Below are 23,466 nucleotides of genomic sequence, written 5' to 3' on the forward strand. Positions count from 1 at the left end.
TAAAGATCCCAAGAGACTCTGTGGAAAGGTCAGAACTTCTCTCATTCCTTTTCCCCTTAAATGGGCCTGAGAAAAAGGAACATCTGCTGGAGACGGTTCCTAATGCGGTGGCAGCCCCCTCTCCTTATGAAGGCCCTCGTGGTGGGCACTGCAGAGGCCAGTCTGTGCACACAGGCTGGTAAAGGATGGCCGCTCCCTCTCACCCTTCCCCACCCTCTGCAGGGAGCTTCCTCCCCAAGCCACGTACGTGGTAAGCGCTGCCGCCCCCTCCACTGCCGCCGTAGCCGTACTGGCTGGAGGCCCACTGCGCTGGGGTGGCATTAGGGTTCTGGCCTTGGCCTGTCACGGCAGCAATGGCATTGAACACCTGTGAGGTCATGTTCTGGGGCAGGGCGTTCACAGCCCGTGTCAGATCTGTAAGCACACAGAAGTGGGAGATGGGCATGTTAGAGGTAACAGTCCTTCTAGCTCCGTCCCTCTTATCCCCAGTCCCCGGCACGAGCTCCTTACCTGCAAGGTTGATGTTGGCTGGGGTAGCATTGATAGAGGCAGGTGTCCGGGTCCTGCTGCTGCTACTGGGGGTGATGCCTGTAAGAAATGGCCCAAATTATGTCTCACCAGAAACCTACTTCTGGTTTTACAACTGGGGGGCTGGGAGAGGTACTGAGGTGGGTGGAAAGAAGGGAAGCTGGGGGGATTCCCTGGCGGTGCAGTGGTTAGGACTCTGCGCTCTCACTGCTGAGGGCACGGGTTCAACCCCAGGCGGTGTGGCCAAATAAATATATAAATTAAAAAAAAAAAAAAAGGGGGGGAAGCTGTACAGGCAAAGTGGAAGATGGAATAGGAATTAAGAGAACTACAATGACAGCCTAGGCCTCAGCCCCTCCTGTAGAAGGCTAGTGATTATCTTGACTCAGCACTTAGGTGTCCCTCAACCACACTCCAGAAGTCAGAGAGAGTAGAACTCACCTGGTACAGGATCCTGATAATGATCCTTAAACCATCTGAAAAGGCCATTCACAGTCGGGAAGATTTGGCCCCGGTACCGGAATCCTTCTGGAGTCACTGTTACATATTCTATCCTGGGATTTTGGGAGGAAACATACATCAGATACCACTTGTGGCCAGCTGTAAGAGAGCGGCCAGAGCAGATTTCCACCATGTGAAGTACCCACACTGGGTGCTGGGGGAAAGGAGAGAGAAAAGAGCCAGTCCCTGACCCTGTAAAAGGAGGCTGCACTCTGGGTGAGGTAAGGAGGGCACAGCAGAGTCCAGGCAACACCAGGAGTCAGCAGCCCCTGGTGTGCTATGTTCAGGCTGCCAGAATAAGCCTTGCTGGGGGCTGGGCCACCGTCCTGCGCTGCAGTAATGTTGGCAGCACACTGCAGGTGAGGGTTACTGAGATCACAGAGTGTCAGGGTTGGGAGGCGCCTCCCAGGGCAGCAAAGCACAGCTCCCCATGAGCCGGAATCTGGAAGTGCTTCTTGACGGTGGTTGGTCTGCCCTTACTTAACACTTTGCCAGAGCAGAGAGTGGATCAGAGGATGGGCTCTGGGTTCAGACCCAGTCCTTGTTCCCGTTTTGTCTCTGCCACTCATCACCTATATGGCTTTGTACCAACTTACTAAACCTGAATCTCAGCCTCATTTGTAAAATGAGGATAACAGCACTTAAAACCCATAGCGTGGGTATGAGGAATAAATGAGACAACACATAAAGCCCTTATCACAACACTTAAAAACAAGTTGTGCTCAATAAAGGATAGCTGTCAACAGCCAACAGTCAACGCTAAGTATGGCAATGTGCTGACTCATATTAAGCTGAAACCTGCTTCCTAGATCTTCTACCCAACTGTTGTTCATTCTGCACCGCAAGGAGTTTGTGCCCCTTTCCACGGGACGCTATCATGTTGCCTCTGCTCCTGGTTAAAGTCCCCTGTTTGCTCAATTGTTCCTCATGGGATAGTTTCCAACCGCCACATGGCCCCGGCTGCTATCTTCTGGAAGCATGCTGGTGAGTCAGAAAAGGCTTCTCAGAAACGAGCGCAATATTCCAAAAGTGCCCACGATGGTGCAGGGTCCAGAGTCCAGAGCTTCTTGTCCTCTGGCCTATGAGCCCCTCCTAATAGAGCCCACACTGTGCATCATGTGCGAGCAGTACAGGACTAAGAGCAGAAAGGCACAGGCCGTGGCCAAGGACCAAAGGGAGGAGGGGGGAGTAGGGAAGGCTAGTATGGCTATCAGTCTGGGTAACGGACACAAAGAAAGCAGGCCTAAGGAAATGAGACTTTGTCTGATGCAGGGTGAACAAAGGAGGGACTCAGATAGAGGAATGCCTAGGAAGGCCAGCCTGTCAGTCATACACAGAAGGGAGCGGAGCAGGTTGGTGACCGCAAGAGATGCCTTCCTGACCGATCCCCGTTCAGCACAGGCTCACCACAGCAACGGTGAGCCACCGTGTGCTGAAAAGCCCTGGTGAGGGAGAAGCAGAGAGCGGAAGGAGTGACCAGTGTGTTGGCCCCCATCTTTGCCAGTCAGGTGGAGAGAGCGTCTGGTGATTTCTGTCACTCTCTGGGCGGGAGAAGAGGTGAAGGGAACTCCTTTTCACAGGGTTGATTAAAGCACCTTTCTTATTCAGTCTGCCTTTTGCCTCTAAATCATCACCCTCTTTCCCCACCTCCAACCTCCACCTCCACTCTAAACAGATACGAGGAGAAAGGCAGTCAAGCAGAACCAGAGAGAGTACTGTTTGGGGGCCTGCTAGCCTATCTGTGGACCCCAGTGGCAGCACCTTCTCAGCACCAGTGCTCACCTGGGTTTACCCCGGGGCTGGTATCCCAGTAGGAACTTGCCGGGCAGTTCCTTGCAGGCACAGATGAAATAGGGAATGAAGGTGGGCTTCTCCTTCTTAGTTTTGATGAGCAGCTCCTCTAATTTCTGGGGGTAGAATGAGGGGGAGAGGTTGGGATAGCAGCATGCTTGGTACACAGTGTCTGGCTCACACATGATGTACACCTCCTTCACCAGCTGAGCATCCCCTACACTGAAGGGAAACCATACATCCATAAGTGACTGGGAGGTGTCATCCCTTGCAGGGCCCTGGGCTCACCTTACGGTCCCCACCACTGCAGTCCTGATAATACTTGTGGTTCAGAAGGTCCCGGGCAAAGGATGCCATAGGCTGAACGTAGCGGGCAACAATCTCATCCAAGTCTTCAAATTCCTGTGGGAAGAAAACGGCCCCGACTGTCATATCCAGAGCTGAGATTCGGCCTTCCATCCAGTCCACTTGGAGGAGAGCCCACTGGGGGGAGGAGCGTCCCAGCCCTGCTGCAGCCTTACTCTGCCGCAAAGTCCCCTCAGTGTATCCATCTGTTTGGGTCATGCCCAGATTTATTAGCTTACACGGCACAAAAATCCTTTAATTCATAACTTTAGTTCTCCCTTAGTGCTTGGGAACAATAGGGGGCTCCATAAGATTCCTCTCCACTGAGAACAGGACAAAGAAATTTGGTGTGTGTGTGTTGTGCACGAAGCGCTTGCATGTGTGTTTTCTCCTCTTCCTCCAGAGGTTCTCTAGTCTATTTTAAAATCTGGAGGACAGGGAAAGAAGTGAAAAATATACAAAACTGATATCAAATTACTCATTTCATAACCAACCTCCTGTTTTGTTGCTCTGTGTAGCTAAAATACAATGCATACCAGTAACTGAAGGTGAAAGTGGTTTGCTTCTGGAAGCGGGAGTGGGGATGCTAGCGCAGGCAGGGGCTGCCTCTCACCTCACTGTTGATCCACAGGGTGGCTCCCAGGCTGAAGGCATTTTCCTTGCCCTCTTCCCGCACATCCACGTGCTGGTATATGCCGTCACTGACCTTCCAGGTCACTGTCAGGTGATTTTCACCCTTGCTGCTCGGTCGGATGATCACGTCACCCTGGTCCATGGTCTCCATCATTTTTTCTGCTTGCTTAAAATTTATATTATAGAAGGACGGGTGTGCAATCACTCGCTTGATATATGCTGAAGAGAGCAGGAAAGAAGTATAGGTCAGGTGATGGGACTGGGAGCCAACAGCCATGGGACAGGCCATGGCTTAATTTCTGACCCACTACTGAATTCTGAGACTCTTTCACCCTCTCTGGGCCTGGATTCTCTGATATGAATGATATGTTAACCTGGGCGCTGAGAGAATGAAGCTTTAAGAGTCACAGTGCATTAGCAAAGAAAATGTGACCCAAGAAGACCCCAGCTTCCAGCCCTGCCAATGGCTCCCTTTCATGCCTCTGGGTCTCGGCGCCTCAGAGCTGAGCGCTCGCTCCCACTGGGAAGCTGAGCAGTCAGCAGTGCACCCTGCAGAAGGAGAGCTGCCAGGACTTGGGGTGCACAGGCATGGTCGTGGGCACACTCACTGGTCCGCTGTTGCTTCCGTTTCATGTCCTCCTCCTGCTTGTGGTCTGCTGCTTCAGCGTCAAAGTCATAGTAGGTGTCCTTGGGCAGTTTCCACTCGTTGTTCCTGTCCATGAGGTCTGAGGTGCGGCAGGTCAGGTCTGCACTAAACTTCTCGATGTCAATCTTCATGATGCGGCAGTGAACAGTCATTCCCACCTAGATCCACAGAACATTTGAGCTGGAAGGGACAAAGATGGTCTAGCCCGATGCCCTATTTTACACGTGAGAAAAGCAAAGTCCAGGCAGAAAGGTGGAGTGACTGCCCAAAGCCAGCCAGCTACTGAGTGGCAGATTAGTAGGAGTTCAGGGTTGAGTTTCGTCTGCAGACTACAGTCTGTGCCCTGTACTGATGCCTCCCACTCTAGGCAGAAAAACCAACTGAAGCCTCCTGGGACATATTCTGTCACCGGTAATATTCCCTTTTCTCATAAAGCTGCCTAATTGTTGCTGCTAGGATGTGATCCAAGTCTGGCTGCCCTTTTTGGAGGGAAAGCAAAGTAGTAGCTATTTTCTGTACTTTACCCCTGATTTGAGCCCTTCTGTCTAAAGAGTAACAAAACCCAGTCATCTGCATGGCTCTCCTTCTGAAAATCTCCCTAGCTTCATTTACAGGCATACCTTGGAGATATTGCAGGCCAGTTCCAGACCACCGCAATACAGCAGATATCACAATAAAGTGAGTCACAAGAATTTTTTAGTTTCCTGGTACATGTAAAAGTTATGTTTACACTATAGTCTACTAAGGGTGCAACACTATTATGTTTTAAAAAATGTACATACCTTCGTTAAAAATTACTTTATTGCTTAAAAATGTTAACCATCACCTGAGCCTTTAGCGAGTCCTAATCTATTTGCAAGACTAACATCAAAGACTACTGATCACAGATCACCCTAACAAATATAATGAAAAAGTCTGAAATACTGTGAGAATTACCACACATAAATGTGTGACACAGAGACACGAAGTGATCAAATGCTGTTGGGGGACCTCCCTGGTGGCGCAGTGGTTGGGAATTCGCCTGTCAATGCGGGGCACATGGGTTCGGGCCCTGGTCCGGGGGGATCCTACATGCCGCGGAGCAGCTAAGCCCATGTGCCACAACTACTGAGCCCACGAGCCACAACTAGAGAAGGCCCACATGCAGCAATGAGGACCCAATGCAACCAAAGATAAATATAAAATAATAAATAAATTTTTTAAAAAATGCTGTTGGGAAAATGGTACTGATAGACTTGCTCGATGCAGGGTTACTACCAACCTTAAATTTGTAAAAACAAACAAACAAGCAAACAAACAAACAAACAGTATCTGCAAAGGTCAATAAAATCAGGTATGCCTGTATTCAGAATGTCTTTCCCCAGCCTTCCTAAGTCCATAGGCTCAGGGGTTCACAACACTTAGAACCAGAGAATTTGGCAGATCTGGTACCAGCTGTATCACTAACAAACCAGCTGATCCTGGAAAAGGCACTCAAATTTCTCTGAAAAAAGAAGGTAGTATTTCCTTCCCCATCAGGCTGTGAGATTTGAGTCAACATATGTAAATGTCAAGGGCTGGTATCTAGTGTGTGCATAATAAATGGCAGCTCTGACAAGAGAACACTAGAACAGAAAGGGAGCTTAGCCTTTCTGCTTCACAGCATGCAACGCTGGGCCCTGCTTCCTGCCCGCCGGACTAAACCACAGCTTCCCACACAGGAAGAGAGAGCCCTCTCTCAAAGGGCTGGCAATTTGATGAAATTTCACAAAGGCAGGGCACAAAAGCTGCTCCTCATTCAGACAGACGGTTCTCGCCCTGACTTCACTCAACTGGTTATAAATCCTCCTGAAATGCTCCCCACCAGGAGCCACTGGGAACAGAGCCTAACTCCTGGTGGGGACAGCCCAAAGCCAGCCTGATTTGGGCAGCTGAAAACTGCACCAGAGGCCTTACCCCAGTCATTCACCTACCTTCACTCGCTCCTCCGGCCGCTTCACCACCTTGTCACTGAGGAATTTGGTGGGGATGAAGCCAGTGACACCATTGTCTAGCCTTGTTTTGACACCGATGGCCTGGCCTGGGCATGAACCACTGTCAAAGTGGTTCCAGACCTAAAGAGGGCATCAGGAGAGGAGCTTGATCATTAAGGTTCTGGAGGCCACACGTTCAGAGAAGACCTGCCAGGAGTGCTGTAATTCATTTTACCACTGACGCTGGCATCATGATGTGAGAACGCAATGACTTAGCCACCCAGCAACACAGAATTTGAATATTCCCAAAGTTCCTTGACTCGTAACTCATGTTTGGCACCACTGGCCGTCAGACCAATCTTTTATGGTAATATAATTTATATGTCCCTCCAGCTACAACTGAAGCCCCTCCCTCCCATTCTGTTCTGACCTAGTGGGCAGAAGAAATCTGTCAGTCTCCTCAGAACAACTCATTTCAGTGAACCAGGCACACCTTGGCTCTTTATAACCTGGACAAATCTCACCAGCTTCTTTTATTGGGTAAAGTGAAGAAACTGTCTATTTTACAGTCTGCCTAAATAACATTTGAGGATCCAGAAAAAGCTTTCAGGATGGCTTTTATGAGTTCTAACCATGAGAAAAGCAGATGATGTCTAGAAGAATGTGGGAAAAATTAAGACGTGTGTGGACAATGAAAAAATTGAAGGGAGCCTTACAGATACCTTCTAACTAGCATAGGGACACAGTGCCTACACTGTATGTGAGAAATGCATATATCCTCTCGTCTCTACTCTGGTTGAGCTACATCCTCAGGGAACGGGAAACAAGGATTAAGGGTTGAGCGAGAACAGAAAAAACCACATAGATCATTTCTAACTAGCATACAGAGGGACTTCATGTTAGGTCTATATGCATTCCAACCCTCTTCCTTCTTTGTGTATTCACTTGGTAAAGTGTCATCTAAACTATCCCCATTCTTGGTTCCTTTATAGGGCACTGAGACCATTCAATAAAGGAAATTCAGTGTTACCATGGTAACAATGCAGCATGTACCTCGCTTAGTTCAGGGAAATTGTCCTGTTGACAGAAGGGGCACTGCCATAGCCCTGTCTCATCGTTGCGGATCGCCTGGTCATAGCTCTCACCCTGTGGACGCCTGTGGGCGATGCCAGTGACGTTGCAGATAATGAGCTTTCCTGGAGGAAGGGGAGAGGAGGAGAGGGAAGGGAAGGAGAGAACAGGAAGCAGGCTAAGAGAACTGGAGAGGTAACTCCTTCCCACCAGCCGTTTAGTGACAGAGCTTCTGTCCTAGAGCATCTCCACTGATTTCCTTCACATCCTCGAAAAGGGAGATCTTCCCCTCATTTGATGACAGGAAAATGAGGCCATAAGACTGATCCCATGAAGACCCCACAGCAGCAGGTTAAAAGCATAATCTGACCTTGAACTCAGCTTTGACTTCCAGCTCAGGGCTCTGTAATCTTCTTAAAAGTTTCCCTGGTCTTTCCCACCTACAGTACAAACCTGCCTCATTCTGCTGGAACTGTTGCTTGGTTTGAATGTGTACATTGAACGCATCCCCTCACCCCTACATATCCTCCTCCAGCTAAAAAACAGACACAGAATTTACCAATGTAGAAGGTCTCTGGTGTTTCTTTGGTTAACATATTGAAGATTTCCTCTGTGTTGGGAGAGCGATAGGCTGTCCGGAGGTCCTTATACCGACAGCTCAGCTCTGCTCGGATGTCATACAGAGTGATGTGTTTGTCACCATAGCCCTGGGGAAGAAGCCCCCGTCAAGAAGAGCCTTGCAACTGCTCCCCAACTGAGCCATCAGGGGTTTCGATGAAAGAAGTAAGCCAGTTGGCTCCTGTCAGGGTTTCTCTTCTTTCCCCCTAACACTTACTAAAGGACTAAAGGAGGTTCTCAAACTTTTTCTTAGCCATGGAACACTGTTCTGATAAAAATGCCTCACGGAACCCCAATGTGTAAAACAGACAAATGCAAAGCCGCACCACTGGAAAGGAGGAAAGAGGGCCTAGAAGGAAACCCTGCTACTCACCCCCTCCCAGCTCCCTCGCAATGTGCCCCCAACAATGACTACAGCAGTCTCCGAGACGTCCTCGGCTCCTTAATAAGCAGACTGAAAACTTCCTTGAGAAACCCAGTACAGCACGGGGAGGGAGAAGGATCAGGTCTCCTACACTAGCAGTATTAGGGCTTCTCTGAGGACTTGCTGCCTGAGTCTCCTCTCAACCAGGCCACTTGGGATGGTTTCTGTGCCAGCCCTTCTACACTGTCACCCACCTGCCTCTCCAGTTCTTCTGCAAAGGCATCCAAGTCCAGGTCCTTGAGTCGCTCTGGGTTTTCCAAGATCTCCTCAAGGGCCCCTGCAGGGTTGGCATCCTCGGCTGATTCATCATATTCCAGAGCATCCACTGCCATCTTCCTGGCCCACTCATAGGTCTCAGGGTGAACTCGGGAACCATCAAGGACTTCAATATATGAGTCAGTGCTGAAGGAAAGGCAGAAAAGGGGCAGGATATATAACGAGAAGCTTCTAGTAACAACCCAGATGTCCACCAATGGGGAACTGGTTAAATAAACCAGGGTACCTCCATACAATGGAATACTATACAGCCATTAAAAAGAATGAGGTAGATCTATGTGTGCTGACATGGAAAGATGGCCACAATATATTGATACGTGAAAAATGCACTGCAAAACACTATGAACCGTATGATCCCATTTTTGTAGTAAATGGGTAGTTAGTAAATGCATAGCAAAAATAAAATTTAGAAAAGTTGTAGTATACATCAACTTGTTATGGTAATTATCTCTGGGGGGTGGGATTATGGGGGACTTCCACTTTCTGCATAATATTTCTATATGTTGAATTTTATATCATGAACTTATATAAGTCTTATAATAAGATAAAACAAGAAGGGGGAAGAAGACCTTTGAGAATTTGCTGACAGCTACTTTCCCCCATAAAGCCTTCCCAGGCTGGTCTTGCCCGTGCACTCACATGGACCTATGTTATTCGTGGAGTGTTACAGCAAAGCTGGGTGGAAAATGAAGTTTTAGAACTTGAAGCCTATTTCCCCACTGATTTCCATTACTGAATGAGGAGCTATGTGCCCGTGGAAAAGATCCTCCAAAGACTGAGTTGATAACTTCTGGAGAGGAAGAGGTCAATAGTGAAGTCCAAAGTCCAAGTGAATAGAACTTTCTCTCAATAACATCATCTCAAAACATACCAAATCTCTCTCCCCCTTCCTGATGCCTCAGACCCCCACACTGCTTCTCCACTGCCCCTTCTATTCCCACCGTTATCTAGCCACAACAAACCATTAACAACAGAACAAGTATGTGTTTACTGAACCAAGTCTTATGTTTTCTGTCCTTGATTTATAAACTAAGTTGGTTCTTTTTATGTTTCTCTCACAAAAAAGCTTCACATAATTGAACTGATCTTTTCCATAGGTCAGAGGCTCTTGACTAAATAAAGGTTCCTCACCTTTGCTTTAAAACATTTCCTAATTTAAACAGCTTGTGGCCCTTTGACAGCCCTAATCCCTGAATCCCCAAAGCAAAGCCCAAGAGAATTCCTCTTGGCCCACCCAGGCAGAGGGCATCACCTGTCCCCCAGGGAGGCCGTGTCGATCTTGAGGAAGCCAGCGCAATTCATGAAGACTTTGGGACCCATGTGGCACATGGTGACCAGCTGGGTCCGGCTCTCGAGCCTGGTGTTGTTCTGTTTCAGGATCTAGAAGAGCGGACTAGAGTAAGCTGGAGCAGTAGGCAGGCCCCACCTCCCAGCCTGCTTTCAGGTCTTTGAAAAACCCTCCATGACGGGAATTTTGCCGCCACACCCCGATATCTAACTGAGCACTACACCATACTAACTGCTACTAAACAAATTATGTTAAAGAACTACACTATGCCAAGCAAAGATAATACATACCTAATGTATTGCTTCAAAGTTAATGATACAGTCAAGTAGCCACCCCATATTAAGAAAAAAAAAAATTACAAATACTCTTGAAGATCACTACATACCCTCCTCTGTATTGAAATCCTTTTTTTCCACTGGGGAAAAAACCCCGACTATCCTGGGCTTCCCCGGTGGCACAGTGGTTAAGAGTCTGCCTGCCAATGCAGGGGACACGGGTTCGAGCCCTGGTTCAGGAAGATCCCACATGCCACGGAGCAACAAAGCCCATGTGCCACAACTATTGAGCCTGCGCTCTAGAGCCTGTGTGCCACAACTACTGAGCCCGCGTGCCTAGAGCCCGAGCTCTGGAACAAGAGAAGCCACCGCAATGAGAAGCCCGCGCACTACAACGAAGAGTAGCCCCTGCTCGCCACAACTAAAGAAAGCCTGAGTGAAGCAACAAAGACCCAATGCAGCCATAAAGAAATAAATAATAAATAAATATATATACAAAAAAAACAAAAGAACCCACTATCCTGAGGTCTGTGTCTAGTACACTCTCGCTTTCCTCCATCTCTTTTAAATCATGGCTCAGGTTATCTTTTCCATGAGCCACCACTGTACAGTAGTGAAGACCATGACTGTGGCCACCTGGTCTGAAGTCTGACTCTTGACTCTCTCTAGCTGGATGACTCTAGGCAAGAGGTAAAGTGCCTTTACCTCTTTGACCTTGGTCTGCCTGTCAAAGCATATTGGCAAAGTAAAGGTTCAATGAAATAGAACTTTTCTTTTTTTCTTTTTTTCAATCCTACCTTTAGGAGATGGGTCCCTTTTCGAGGTCCCAGGCCACAGACATATTGAATTAAGGCCTGGCTGTAGGGGTGGGCAATGGCACGGTTGACATCAACTCCAACCTCATTGACTCGGTTGATAAATTCACAGTACAACGCGTTGAGCAGCTCTTCTTTCACCACATGCTCCTGTCGACACACAGCAGGCAGGGATAAGGTTATTGTGCCACTCTGTCCACTTGGGCCTATCTGTCAAATCCTACTCACCTGCAAGGGGTGAAACTTGAGGCACAGGATGTCTTCATCAGAGCTGCAAACCTGGGCAAATTCAATCAGAGGGTCCTGGATACGCCGGGCCAGGGAGACTGCCTGTCTCAGCACAGGAGGGTAATCCCGGAACTCTGCCTAGAGTCAAACGAGGGTCAGCAGGGCCATATGTTCTCCTCAGCTCTAACAGCAAGAGGAAATCCAAACCGCCTGGCTTTTTAAGTCAGTTTCTCTTCTCTGGGACCATTTTTCCTGGGACCAATTTAATCTCTGGGGCTCCCAATCTGAACCATGACTGGCACAATGGAGATCCTCTGCATAGGTAAGTGAACAGGTGCAATCCTGTGCCCCCATGATCTTTGTTTCCCCAACTCCCTGGGATTGATAGCTCTTGCCTGGGCAGGGCCTAAGGGTGGGGGCTCCAGCATTACCTCTGATTTCTTGCTGTTCATATAGAGAATGGCCAACTCATTGTCAATCAGCTCCACCCCAATAGAGGACAGCTGTTGACCTTGGTCCAGCTCATGCACAATGCGCTTCACATCCTCAATCAACATCTGGGCGTCCCTGGAGGAATGAGGGGTGCTGGTCAGGGATATTTCTGGACAGTTTCTCAGGGATGAACAATCTCATGGCTGGGAGTCGGGGAGGAGAGAACTTTGAAGACAAAGAGGTACAATATCCCCAGGGATATCCCCTGGGGATGGGGATAGTACCAAGGCTCTACACAGGCGCATGCCTACTCTGTAACAGGGACAGAGCAGATTCAACAATAAAGGATGAGTGACTTTAAGCCAGGCCTGGCCCAATCCCCTGGTACCCCTACCTGTTCTCTCCTGCAACTGTCACCACATGAGGCTTTTTGTTCAGGAGGAATTTCTTTAGAGTTTCAATGTCTTGAGCCTGGAGTGAAAGAGAATTGGAGCTGAATGACTTTGAGGATAGGGAGATTTCAAGCACTTCTCTCTCCCTAAGTAGCCTGAGACCTTACAAGACCACAGAACAATGATGCAGCACACGTTGTCAAACTGGAAGACAAAACGAGGGGACTAGGACCTCTAGTTTGAATATTGTACTTCTGTTAATATTTCCTAAGATTATTACACTTCTGGCCTATGCTTGAGTTGTGGTTAACTAAACATACTTAGGTCTTTTTTAACATAAACCAGTGCCTGGCAGTCAAGACTATTCTAATCTCCATTTTAAGATTTTTCTTTCTTTTTTTAAGAGCTGTTTGTTGACAATTATTTTTTAGAATGGAGCTGTCAATAAAATTGAAAGACACCTTTACGCTAAAAAAAATCAGACGCATATACATGAGATGAATTCAAATTTCTCTTCCCCTGGTAGAAACACAAATGCTAAAGCAGGGAAAAGATTGGCTTAATGCCACAGTGGCTTTCAGCTCCTGGAACAAGCTGACCCAGATGCTGGTAAAAACAGAGGCAGTTATGGCAGCTCCCAGAAGCACATAAGGCCTAGGAACTGGCTTCAAGCCAGAAGGAAATTCTGCACTAGAATTTGAGTGCCATCTACTGCCTACAGAAGTGAGACTTATCCCAGGACTTAAGAGGTCAGGGACCAGGTCAGAGATAATCAGGGTCTTGCACGGGATGTTGCTTAGACCATAAACTCTTATCCCCACTGAATTATAAGATGTGCTCAAGATGTACACTTGGTAACCTGTCCTAGTCACTTGCCTTCTTCTCCCGTTCTTCCTCTCTCCACGCAGTCCGCCGTTTGGTAAAATGAGGCAGCCGGAGGAAGTCTGTCACTTCTCCTTCACCGTTGACCAAGGCACAGAACACAGGGTGATCTCTGCCAGCCCGACAGAAAAAGAACCGGGTGATAATCAGCAACATGAGGATACGAGTAAGAGAAGAACGAGACTCGGGAGACAGATAAGGGTGATGCCAGACAGGAAGTTACCTGGCAGAGGAGAAAGCAATGCCTAGGACTCGGATGCCCTTCCCTTGGTTCTCATCCATAAAGTCATCATCTTCCTCTACCTGTTGATCCGGCCGGTAGGGTGCCACCCTCAACCAGTTGTAGAGCTTCCGACTACAGGCCTGGGGAGGAGGCACACCAGTCACTATGGCCAGCAGGCCCGCCAAGTATGTTAAGGAAACAGATGCAGGCACACATTTGCAAAGGTCATATTTATAAGCATGCACATTCCTAGCCCTCGGCACGCTTACAACCTGAAGGCGTACTTTGCTTTTAGAAATAGGAGAGTACACAGAGGCCAGTCGTGTAAACAAAGAATATGTGTATGCAGTGGGGGAGGGAGGGAAGAGGCTCTTCAAGTGGGGAGGTCTTGGAGTGACCCGTGACCTTGTTTGCACTCCCTCTTCAGGTTACGCTATGTCTGCCCCCAGTGTTTCCCCATTAGCTACAGGACAGCTATTAAGGGGTGCCTTCACTCTCAGCTCTAGCTTGGGGAAATCATATGACTAAAGATCACGAGCTCCTGTCCTCACCTTTATGACATATTCTTTGGCTTCGGCCAGCAGCTTGTTCTTGAGCTCTTTGGCCATCTGCACGTACAGGAACTGCTGCAAAGCTCGCTCGATGGCCATGGTGCGCTGCCGATTCCACTCCTGCACCTGGTGGCTGAACTCATCTCGGTAGTAAAATTGTTTGATTTCTTCAAAATACGTCTGGTCATTGCCATAGCTGAGGAGAGACAACACTGTGGTGTCAGGGACAGAGAAAAGGTGATGCCCAAATGCCCTTGAACACTGGGAGTGACTAAGCCAGGGACGGTGGCTTGCTCAGTTCTGAAAGTGTGGTTCACATTCCTGAGGGACCCCTCCTTCCAACAGACTACTGACCAAGCCCTTCCCAAAGAGCCCCCAGCCCAGAGCTTTGCTTACCCTTCCACCCCCTTCATATCTATGCTGATGTCAATGGTGAGCAGCCCTTCATCTTCAGCCAGGCATATCTTGAGGAACTGGTCATCTCTCAGTTCCTTAACAGGCTTGTTCTTTAAGTACTTGAAGGAGTAAGCGTAGTGGGCTTCATCCACATCCTGTACACAAGAGGGAATCATCAGTCAACAGACAGACGGGGCTTGACCCTTGGAAAAAAGACCGACTCTCTGCTCTCAGGCAGACAGCTAAGTGTGAAGGCAAGAAACTCACTTCAATCAAACAGAGCTGGACCCCATGCTAGATCAAAGCCCCTCAATCGGCTTACCTTTCTACCTTTCTTGGTGGGGGTTATGTTGAGCTTGGCTCTCTCCTGGAAAGTTTGCCTCAGCACCTGCCGGACAAGGGGCTCTCGGGCAATCTGCAGGGCTACCATGTAGCGGGCACCTTCCAGCACAGCTTCTGGTGTGGGGAACTGGCTGTAGGGAAACAGGAGGAGTTGCAGGATGAGGACGTCTTTGCCCTCGGGCCCCTCCCCCCGCCAGCCACCTACGGCAGCGCCCACCTGCACACGTAATCCTTGGCCAGCTCCGAGGGCTCCGCGGGGAACTGCTCTGTCTCGTGCCTCTGGTAGCTGTCCCGGAGGTTCTCCCCAAACTGCTCGGGGGTCAGCCCGAACTTCTTGGCCAAGCCATCTAAAGCAAACCAGGAGGGTGGAAGGTGAGCCAGCAGCTGGGCCCAGCAACCTCTTGGCTTTCAGTCTAGAGCAGCAATTCTGGGCATTAGACTGTAAAGGGATCACGAATGAGCAGGAGCAGGATGTCTTACAGTGAACAGTGAAAACGCTGACTTTAAATACCTAACAGGCTGTCACAAAGCAGAAAAAATAGAAATGTTCTGTGTGACGACTGGGGTCAGAACTAAGGTGGAAGTGACCGTTGAGTAAAAGGACTTCCCAAAGATAGGATGAACTCCCTCTCTCTGATCATGTGTTTCCCACTCCTTCAGGAATTATGGGAGAGGCTGGACCATTCTTGTGGCATGGGTGTGGGTCATGGGAGCAAGTGTTAGAAGTGGATTGGTGACTCATTCAGATGTCCTTTAGGTCCTCTTCCTACCTACCAGTGACTACTGGGGAACATATACAGCTCGTTTTTACCTAGCCCAGCGCTCTGGCAGATGGTGTACATATCTCGGCGGGAAGCCTGCTTGAGCTCTGGCCCTCTCTGCTCCTCATCTTCTGCCTCCTCACCATCACCTGGGAAGAAAACATGAGTTAGTCCTCTGGTTTCCGGTTTCCAATCACTCCCAAGGATCTGATACATGTAGAGAAGCCCTGAAGTGTAATCGGCCAAGGGGATCCTTGGAGAGGCCATGGCCACCAAGCCTCTAGGTTTTCTCTTCCAACACTCACCTTCCTCATCTCCCTCTTCCCTTACACGCTTTAGCTTCTTGCGGCTGGCCTTGGCGGCATTCTGCATCTTGGGGATGTCACGACCATAATAAAGCAGGAAATGATTGTAGACATCTTTCAGTTCATCCATTGATTGTACATCCTTGAGCCTGGAGGGAAGAGACATAAGACCTCAATTGTCACGGAGGAAGGGTATATCCCAGTTTCGCTACAAGAGGTCCAATTCCCATGAGGCAAGATCCCAACTAGGATGAGTACCCATATTTTCCAATTATTAAAGACATGCAATGGCCCCAGACCATGACTTAACTGCAATCAGGTTTCTTTTTTCTTTTTTTTTTTTTTTTTTTTTGCGGTACGCGGGCCTCCCACCGCCACGGCCCCTCCCGCCGCGGAGAACAGGCTCCGGACGCACAGGCCCAGCAGCCATGGCTCACGGGCCCAGCCGCTCCGCGGCATGTGGGATCCTCCCGGACCGGGGCACGAACCCGCGCCCCCCGCATTGGCAGGCGGACCCCCAACCACTGCGCCACCAGGGAAGCCCAATCAAGGTATCTTAAAGGCAGAATACGTCAAACAAGTGGTGGCTGGTGGTTGTTAGAAAAGGCAACAAAAAAGGAGAGGCAGACGAGGCAGCAAGTCTCCAGTTCAGAGTCCTTGAGACAGTCCTTGTCCTTCTTTCCCAGGTTCACGCCGCTGGCCACTAAAATCAGCTGCTCCCCACCCACACCCCTCTCTGATGCCAGGCTCACCAAGCTACTTTCTGGTTGTAGTTTGGTTTCCCATGTAGCTTTCCACACAGGGAACATGTAAATAAGCAAACATGATTATCTGATCCTCTAAACCTTTTATACCAAGATGGATAAGTAACAGGAATTTCCCTGTCAGAAAGATCACTTCTGACGTGTTCATAAGTTGGGATTCTAAGGAACGGGTCCCGCGCTGAGAATTTTGCAAGGTTATGTTGCTCTGGGGTGGGGGTGGAGGGGCGGGGGCCTGCCTTTGGTGTGAGGGCTCCCTGTAATGGAATAAAGCCTGCATATGCTACCTCTCCATGTCGGTGGTGTCCAGAGCCCGGATGCCATCAGCAAGGGGCTTGTCAGGGTCAGCAGAGATTTGCTCGTACTGGTAAGCCTGCATCTTCTCAAACAGCCGTGTTAGGTTCTCCTTACGGATCCTCAGCTGGGTCCACTAGGACAAGACAAAGCAGGAGTAAGGGATGGTATTCAGCCTTGGACACCCAAGACCATGCTGTTCCTTAGCAGGAGACCCTGGGGGAAGCCTGACAGGGTCTGGGCTGCCACCTGATATGTACAGGAGAACTTGGGTCCCAGTAGTGGTGGTACCCAGTCCAGCCCTCAACCCCTTGAGGGGCATGGATCCCTATATTACCTTTTCATCCCACTGCCACACCCTCCACAGGTCATTGATATGCAACTCGGGCTCCACATACTCCTTCCGGTAGAAAGCAATGAAAGGCACCTAGAGGGGCAAGGAGGTGGCAGTCAGCCAGAGAGGAAAGATCTGCAAGGACCCCCTTTGTTAGAGGAATAAACAGCTCCAGGAAATTCAACAGCAGGAAGCTTGGCCTCCCTCACAGGCCCACCCAGGACACATGCTCTCTTCCCCCCTCACCCCGCCCCGGGGGAAGATAATGCTGCAAATGGGGTAGCACTGTTCTCTTGATCACTGGAGTCTATGGTCCTCATGCTTCTTGAGTCAAGGGACCACTGCTGCGGACAGAAGGGGGCTCCCCACCTGGCTTAGGGAGCCACCTTTTCCATCACCCCCGGTGAAGTTCTAACCAGTGGGCCACTAGAGCTTGAGGTGCTACCTCAAAATGCTGATTTCGCATGAAGCCTAGGGCCTCTTTAATCTTCTGAATCGTGCTGGGCCCTTTTCGACTGAAGCTGCTGGTTGGCTGCCCTCGGTCTAGGTAATCACAGCTTTCCTACAGTCAGAAGAAGAAAGAAACAGCAATGACACCATTACTTGCTCTGTCTTACCACTCACAAAACGGCTTCTTGTCACGGGATGACCTTCTCAGATTAAATCTAGAAAAATCTCCCTCACATACCCGCACACACATGCTATTCTATACTAGGCCCACAGATGTCTGGGGCAGGGGAGAAGCAGCTCCTCATCCTAATGAAGTAGCTTCTGGTTCATGTCAAAATATAGCATCTTTTTTTGGGTACCTGCAGAGAAATGGTTGGTGTGGCAAAGGCATTCCTGTAGATCCAGTCAGCCTCTTCTTCCAGTTCATCATCTTCAGCCCCCTTGACGGAGATGGAACGGAGCTGCAGGGGATAAGGCATCAGCATGAGACTGACTTTATCTTGTATCTCACGTAGCAAAAACATGCACTACTTCTGGACAAAAACGTGTGCTCCAGAGGCACACGTTTCCAGTACCTGGAAGAGTGTTGTCTGGCAAGAAGTAGGCATGTCATGTATTTGCTCAAGAAAGAGTGCCATTTTAGGAACCATAAGCCACCGGAGAGTCTATGTTGAGCTAGACTTCCTGTACGCCTAGTCAGATGGGGTTCAAAGCTGACTTCCTGTATACCATTTTTAGGTTTTTTTGGCTGCGCTGCCCCAACGAGGGATTGAACCCACGCCCCCTGCAGTGGAAGCATGGAGTCTTAACCAGTGGACCGCCAGGGGAGTCCCCCTATACACCACTGCTGTTAGATTGTTGCTAGATTGTTTCTCTGCTATAACTCTTGTACCAAGGAGGCTCAGGGCAGTTGATGACCGTTCAGCAGAAGGACAGACACTGGTGCTTCCTTACCTGGAACCTCTCAGGCAGGTCAGTAGCTCGGATTTCATTGTCCTGATCTGTGAGGTGGCTGCTTTCCAGCTCACTGGGCTCATACATCTCGAAGATGCTCTTGCGGCTCACACGTTTCTTGGTGGTCTTCTTGGGGCGCACTCGGATCTCGCCCTCAGCCTCATCATCCTCATACTCATACTCTTCCTCCAGTTCTTCATCATACTCATTGTATTTCTCAAATTCGTCATAGTCAAAGTCCACACCAAAAATCTCCTGGGCTTCTTGCAGGGCCCTGTGGGTGAGAGCAAAAGGCAGTTGGCCCAGATTCCAGTGAGAGGAGACAAATGCAGCCCCTGCAGAGATCCTGTACCTACTCCAAGGGGACTAAAAAGGTTAAAAGAAATGTAAACAAAAAAAGCATAGTCACTGCAGAGGAAAGGCTTAGCTGGGGGACATTTCTAGGGAAACTATTATTTATTGAGATTAAAAAGCCCATCTTTGGCACGTGCCAGTGACAAGGATCAAACAGCAACAGGGCACATGGGTTCATATCACGCTCAGTGGATCCATCTTCTACTAAGACGTTATAGTATTCCCTCAGAGCAAAAGCTTTCTTCTAACAAAATTATATTTAGAAGACTAATAAATAAACAAATGAACAAGGAGCTGCAGGTGGAAGAGAGAGGCTGGATCCTTGCCTGTGTGTGCCTCCACCCTCATCCCACCATGACCCTTGAATGCTGAGAGAGCTATCAGAGCTTCTAGAAACAGTCTGACATCACTGCCTGGTAAAGGATATTAGAGGCAGGGAAGCAAAATGGCTGAGAGCTGACTGTTCCATTTTTAGCAGAGGCCTCTGACCTCCTCCTCCCGGCCTGGGTCCACTCAGATGCCCGTATCACCACCTCGCACCAGACCCCACTCACGCATCAGTGTATCCAGGAAGCTTTTTCCGCCACTTAGGTTTTTTCAGTGGTTGTCCATCGTCATCCACAATGAAGTCGTCAATGTCTAGATAGGGAAGGGAAAGGTTAGTGCCCAGAGGCAGGGGATGAGCCAGGACTGAATGGCTTTAGTTCCTACTGTAGGAGTGGTCGGTGAGGAGGAGACAGGTTCCTGAAAAGGAACTTCTTTGTGTCAAATGCTGGGGGCCAGTAGCTGGACAATGGTCTCCCATTCTATTGTTCGGGGTAGGAAATCCCAACACCCCGCCCCAAACTGGCTTCCCTGCCTAATGCCACATACCTGACTCTTCATCATCTTCCTCCTCCTCCTCTGGAGGAGCCGTGGAGACCTCCATGGCCTCCTGCCCTTCTTCCCCTTCCCCATCCTGAAAGATCTCCTCTGCAATGGCTTCTTTCTCATGCTCCTCCTTGCCATATTCCTCTTCGTCATCGTCCTCATCATCTGACATTTTTTTGACACGTCGGTATTTTTGCTAGGGGTGGAAAACCTGCCTCGTCAGGGTCTGAGGGAACTGGCATAAGGATCCCTGCTTTCCCGTCTCACTCCTATTTTCCCACCCTATCTATACTGACAAGGGAGATGGGAAAGAACACATCAAGTACGCCCCAAGGCCCGCTCCTGAAACTTTGACAAGCCTTTAACAGGCACCCAGAACTGGCTCCAGGGCACAATGATACTGAGCCACTTTCTCCTCGCTGACATTCCCCAAACTGTTCTGGATGTGCCTCCTCCCCCCAGAGTCACTGAATTTCAAGGGCTTCTTCCTTCACCCGCAAGGACAGAGACAAAAAGGGCACTTACTCCTCTTTTGACTTTGACACCCAAATTCTCCTCAATGAGATCAAAATCATCATCCTCCAAGCGGTCATCAAAAGATGCTAGAGAAGACATAGTGGTTGCCCATGGTGATGGGGAGGCCCCTTCTCCACTGTGACTTCCACCCCACCCTCACCTGACCTAAGGAGAGGCTACTCACTGCGTTTTCTCTTCTTGTGGCCAACATCATCTTCTGAATCACCAGAGTCACTACCCTCATCCTCCTCCCCTTCATCTTCATCGTCATCGTCATTGATAAAGCCTTTCAGGTTTCCTTGCTCATCCTGATCATCTAGGTTCTCCTCCTCCTCCTCCTCATCTGGAAAACATGCATGTTTGAGGCATGCAGTTTGGGAAATAGGCTGGCCTGGCGCAGGGCCACCTGCTTAACTGTTATTTCTCACCTGCTCTGAACCTAATGACCTGGATGCCATGTTAACTCTTCTGCCTCATCTAAAGATACAAAAAACATGACCACTGACTTAGAGCAGCTTCTGGAAAGGAATCTCTCTTTTCTACATTCACCATCTGTATTTAGGCAAGATGAGCTTCCTAATTACTTTGGCTCGTCAAAATCATTACTAGAGGCTTTACAGCCACCAGTAACCTTTGTTTTCCTCTCAGTTTATAAACTCAGTAGCTATATTCCTTCTTTCATCCATAATGCTTTTCATGAAGCTTGCATTTTCCTTTCTGTCTCTAAAGCCATTTCATGGTTCCACTCTGCTGATGATCCTAATGGTTGGATTTGGACAGAGAACTTGGAAACTGGGTACATAAATACCAACAATGCTAAGTCTCTAAAAGAGTGAAACACTACCTATGTATTTATTTATTGGTTTACTGTCTGTCCCCTCCCACTAACGTAAGCTCTACGATAGCTGGGACTTTATGTTGTATTCCTAGTTCTGGGTACAGTGCCTGGCATACAGCAGACAGATGTTCAGTAAATATTTTCTATGAATGACTGAAAATTCTCAAGCTGGTACCTCATGTGTGATAACTTCTGTGCTCAGCCTGAGCCTCTCATCAGCAAGAATCCAACTATCCAAAGCTTAGCAATACTGGGGAGAAGCTTGAGGCTGGGGCTTCCTCACCATCATCCTCCTCTTCTACAAATTTCTTGGTGACCCGGGGCACCACCTCGCCTTCATCATTGTACTCTTCCTCTGACTCCTCGGCCTCGCTTTCCACAAAATCAGACATTGCTGCAGCTTCTCACGGCCTGCCTGAGGACGACTAGGGAAGGAAAGGAGTTGGGGATAAAAAATGAGACAGAGAACCTTTAAACATTTCCACAAAAAGCATTCAGCTAGGTGCCACTGATCTGCCCAGTCATTTCTACCTGGGAGGAGAGAGTAAGAATCAGATGGCTCCATCTCTTTCATTATCCATTCCTCTCTCAACTGCCTCTCTCATGTGTACCTTATAAAAAGCAATTATACTGGACTGCTCTGTATATACCACCTTGCTCGTCCAAAGAGTTTTATCACACTTACCATCTGGGGACAGGAATAGGCAGACGAAGAAATTAGTGTAGGAATAATTATATAGGTAGGGATATGGTGTAGTGAGATTATATGACTCACTCATAAGTTTGGGAAACAATAATTAAATGCCAACTTAATGACAGGAACTTTCATATACACTATCAAAAGGAAAATCCTTTTCGACAGATTAAACAACGTTTCATGAAGTTGAGCCCCCTTGTGTGAGTAGTGGTTGGGAGCATTTGGGTAGAGAAGGGGCCTCTTCAGAAACATCAGAACCACAACTCTATTGTGACCATTTACTTCCCCAGCAAAACAAAAACCAAAAAACCAAAAATACAAGAAACACTTTGAAAGAGACTTTCCTGGCCTACAAATTAAATGCAACATAGTTAAATACAAAAACTGCTGGGCCTAAGAGTAGAGATAAAATCCTGGCCCCACCATCTACTAGGTATATAAACTTAAGCATATTATTGAACGTGCCTGAATATCAATTTCTTCATCTGGAAAATGGCAACAACACTACCTACCTCGCAGGGTAGTTAAGAATATCACATGACATAGGAGAAAGAACCTAGTCTACTATTTCAAAAAATGCTAACTGAGTTTAAATTTGAATCCTGGGCATAATTTTCCTCAGCATTCTGTAACTTTGTACCAACCAATCCCAACTTTGTCTTCTACCTTCCCGCTGTCAGATGCATCCAAAGTCTGGAAATGGCAGTGGAGACCCACAGAACCATGACATGGAGTTTCCTGGGCTTTAAAACACAGCACTGGGACTTCCCTGGTGGCACAGTGGTTAAGAATCTGCCTGCCAATGCAGGGGACACAGGTTCGAGCCCTGGTCCGGGAAGATCCCACATGCCGCAGACCAACTAAGCCCGTGCGCCACAGCTACCGAGCCTGCGCTCTAGAGCCCGCGAGCCACAACTACTGAGCCCATGTGCCACAACTACTGAAGCCCGCACGCCTAGAGCCCGTGCTCCACAACAAGAGAAGCCACTGCAATGAGAAGCCGGTGCACCGCAACGAAAAGTAGCCCCCGCTCACCGCAACTAGAGAAAGCCTGCACGCAGCAACGAAGACCCCACGCAGCCAAAAATATAAAAAACAAAACAAAAAAAACAGAGCTCTGATCACACGAATCATAGCATCAAGGTTCCATTCTGGAATCCTGAAGCTGGCTGCTGATCAACTCAGCACCACTCCTCACCCTGTCCTGAATTACGGTCCACTGCATATGTCCATTTTCTCCACTTAGACTATAAGCTTCTGGAAGTCAAAGACAACATCCAATTGAAGGGCTAATAAAAACCATGAAAACATAAACGGCAATGTAAGAGGCATTACATGGTACTTTATTCTGTACCAGATAAGCTGTTTCCCACTAGGTGCTCTATACAAAATAGAAACTGCTAAGTATCTGTTAAATAGATTACTTATTGTTTCATGTCTTCCCAGTTAAAGAAGGCAGTGGAACTGGAGAGAGAGGAGGGTGGCTAATGGCTACCTCAAGTGGTCTAAGCTCTAGAAGGAGGCTTAAGTTCTGTGGCTCTAATTCTCCTGAAAATTACCCTTACTGATACCAACTGATACCATAACCAGTTAAGATTAACTGAGCTCAAGGAAATAAAACTGAAGATACTAAGTTCTGGTGGAAAGGGAGGGTCAATGATATGGTCTTATGTTCAATTTTAGGCTGAGGTTTCAGATGCCATTCTTTTCAAACTGTACTGAA

At 48.5% G+C, this 23,466-nt stretch overlaps 1 protein-coding gene across 4 annotated transcripts in view; it reads right to left on the bottom strand.

The window, feature by feature from the left end:
* SUPT6H (SPT6 homolog, histone chaperone and transcription elongation factor) overlaps positions 1-23,466 on the bottom strand; it is a 32,078-nt gene that overhangs the window by 1,449 nt on the left and 7,163 nt on the right. For all 4 annotated transcript variants that reach the window (XM_082603371.1, XM_082603370.1, XM_082603368.1 and 1 more), the window contains 34 exons: positions 21,330-21,471; positions 20,393-20,551; positions 20,218-20,294; positions 19,696-19,888; positions 19,377-19,461; positions 18,469-18,742; positions 17,874-17,975; positions 17,510-17,626; positions 17,068-17,157; positions 16,724-16,866; positions 15,676-15,824; positions 15,421-15,519; positions 14,827-14,956; positions 14,590-14,740; positions 14,268-14,422; positions 13,872-14,067; positions 13,321-13,460; positions 13,092-13,209; positions 12,218-12,294; positions 11,823-11,958; positions 11,392-11,529; positions 11,146-11,313; positions 10,038-10,165; positions 8,704-8,911; positions 8,027-8,174; positions 7,450-7,592; positions 6,397-6,537; positions 4,407-4,602; positions 3,779-4,017; positions 3,109-3,222; positions 2,812-2,936; positions 970-1,082; positions 511-588; positions 248-414 (listed from right to left, as the gene is read on the bottom strand). In XM_082603371.1, coding sequence (XP_082459497.1) covers positions 248-414; positions 511-588; positions 970-1,082; positions 2,812-2,936; positions 3,109-3,222; positions 3,779-4,017; positions 4,407-4,602; positions 6,397-6,537; positions 7,450-7,592; positions 8,027-8,174; positions 8,704-8,911; positions 10,038-10,165; positions 11,146-11,313; positions 11,392-11,529; positions 11,823-11,958; positions 12,218-12,294; positions 13,092-13,209; positions 13,321-13,460; positions 13,872-14,067; positions 14,268-14,422; positions 14,590-14,740; positions 14,827-14,956; positions 15,421-15,519; positions 15,676-15,824; positions 16,724-16,866; positions 17,068-17,157; positions 17,510-17,626; positions 17,874-17,975; positions 18,469-18,742; positions 19,377-19,461; positions 19,696-19,888; positions 20,218-20,294; positions 20,393-20,551; positions 21,330-21,438 — 4,806 coding nt within the window. In that variant the 5' untranslated portion in view covers positions 21,439-21,471. The remainder of the gene's footprint in view (positions 1-247; positions 415-510; positions 589-969; positions 1,083-2,811; positions 2,937-3,108; positions 3,223-3,778; positions 4,018-4,406; positions 4,603-6,396; positions 6,538-7,449; positions 7,593-8,026; positions 8,175-8,703; positions 8,912-10,037; positions 10,166-11,145; positions 11,314-11,391; positions 11,530-11,822; positions 11,959-12,217; positions 12,295-13,091; positions 13,210-13,320; positions 13,461-13,871; positions 14,068-14,267; positions 14,423-14,589; positions 14,741-14,826; positions 14,957-15,420; positions 15,520-15,675; positions 15,825-16,723; positions 16,867-17,067; positions 17,158-17,509; positions 17,627-17,873; positions 17,976-18,468; positions 18,743-19,376; positions 19,462-19,695; positions 19,889-20,217; positions 20,295-20,392; positions 20,552-21,329; positions 21,472-23,466) is intronic.

The sequence above is a fragment of the Mesoplodon mirus genome, assembly GCF_964341445.2.
Source record: "Mesoplodon mirus genome assembly, chromosome: 18".
NCBI classification, from domain to species: domain Eukaryota; kingdom Metazoa; phylum Chordata; class Mammalia; order Artiodactyla; family Ziphiidae; genus Mesoplodon; species Mesoplodon mirus.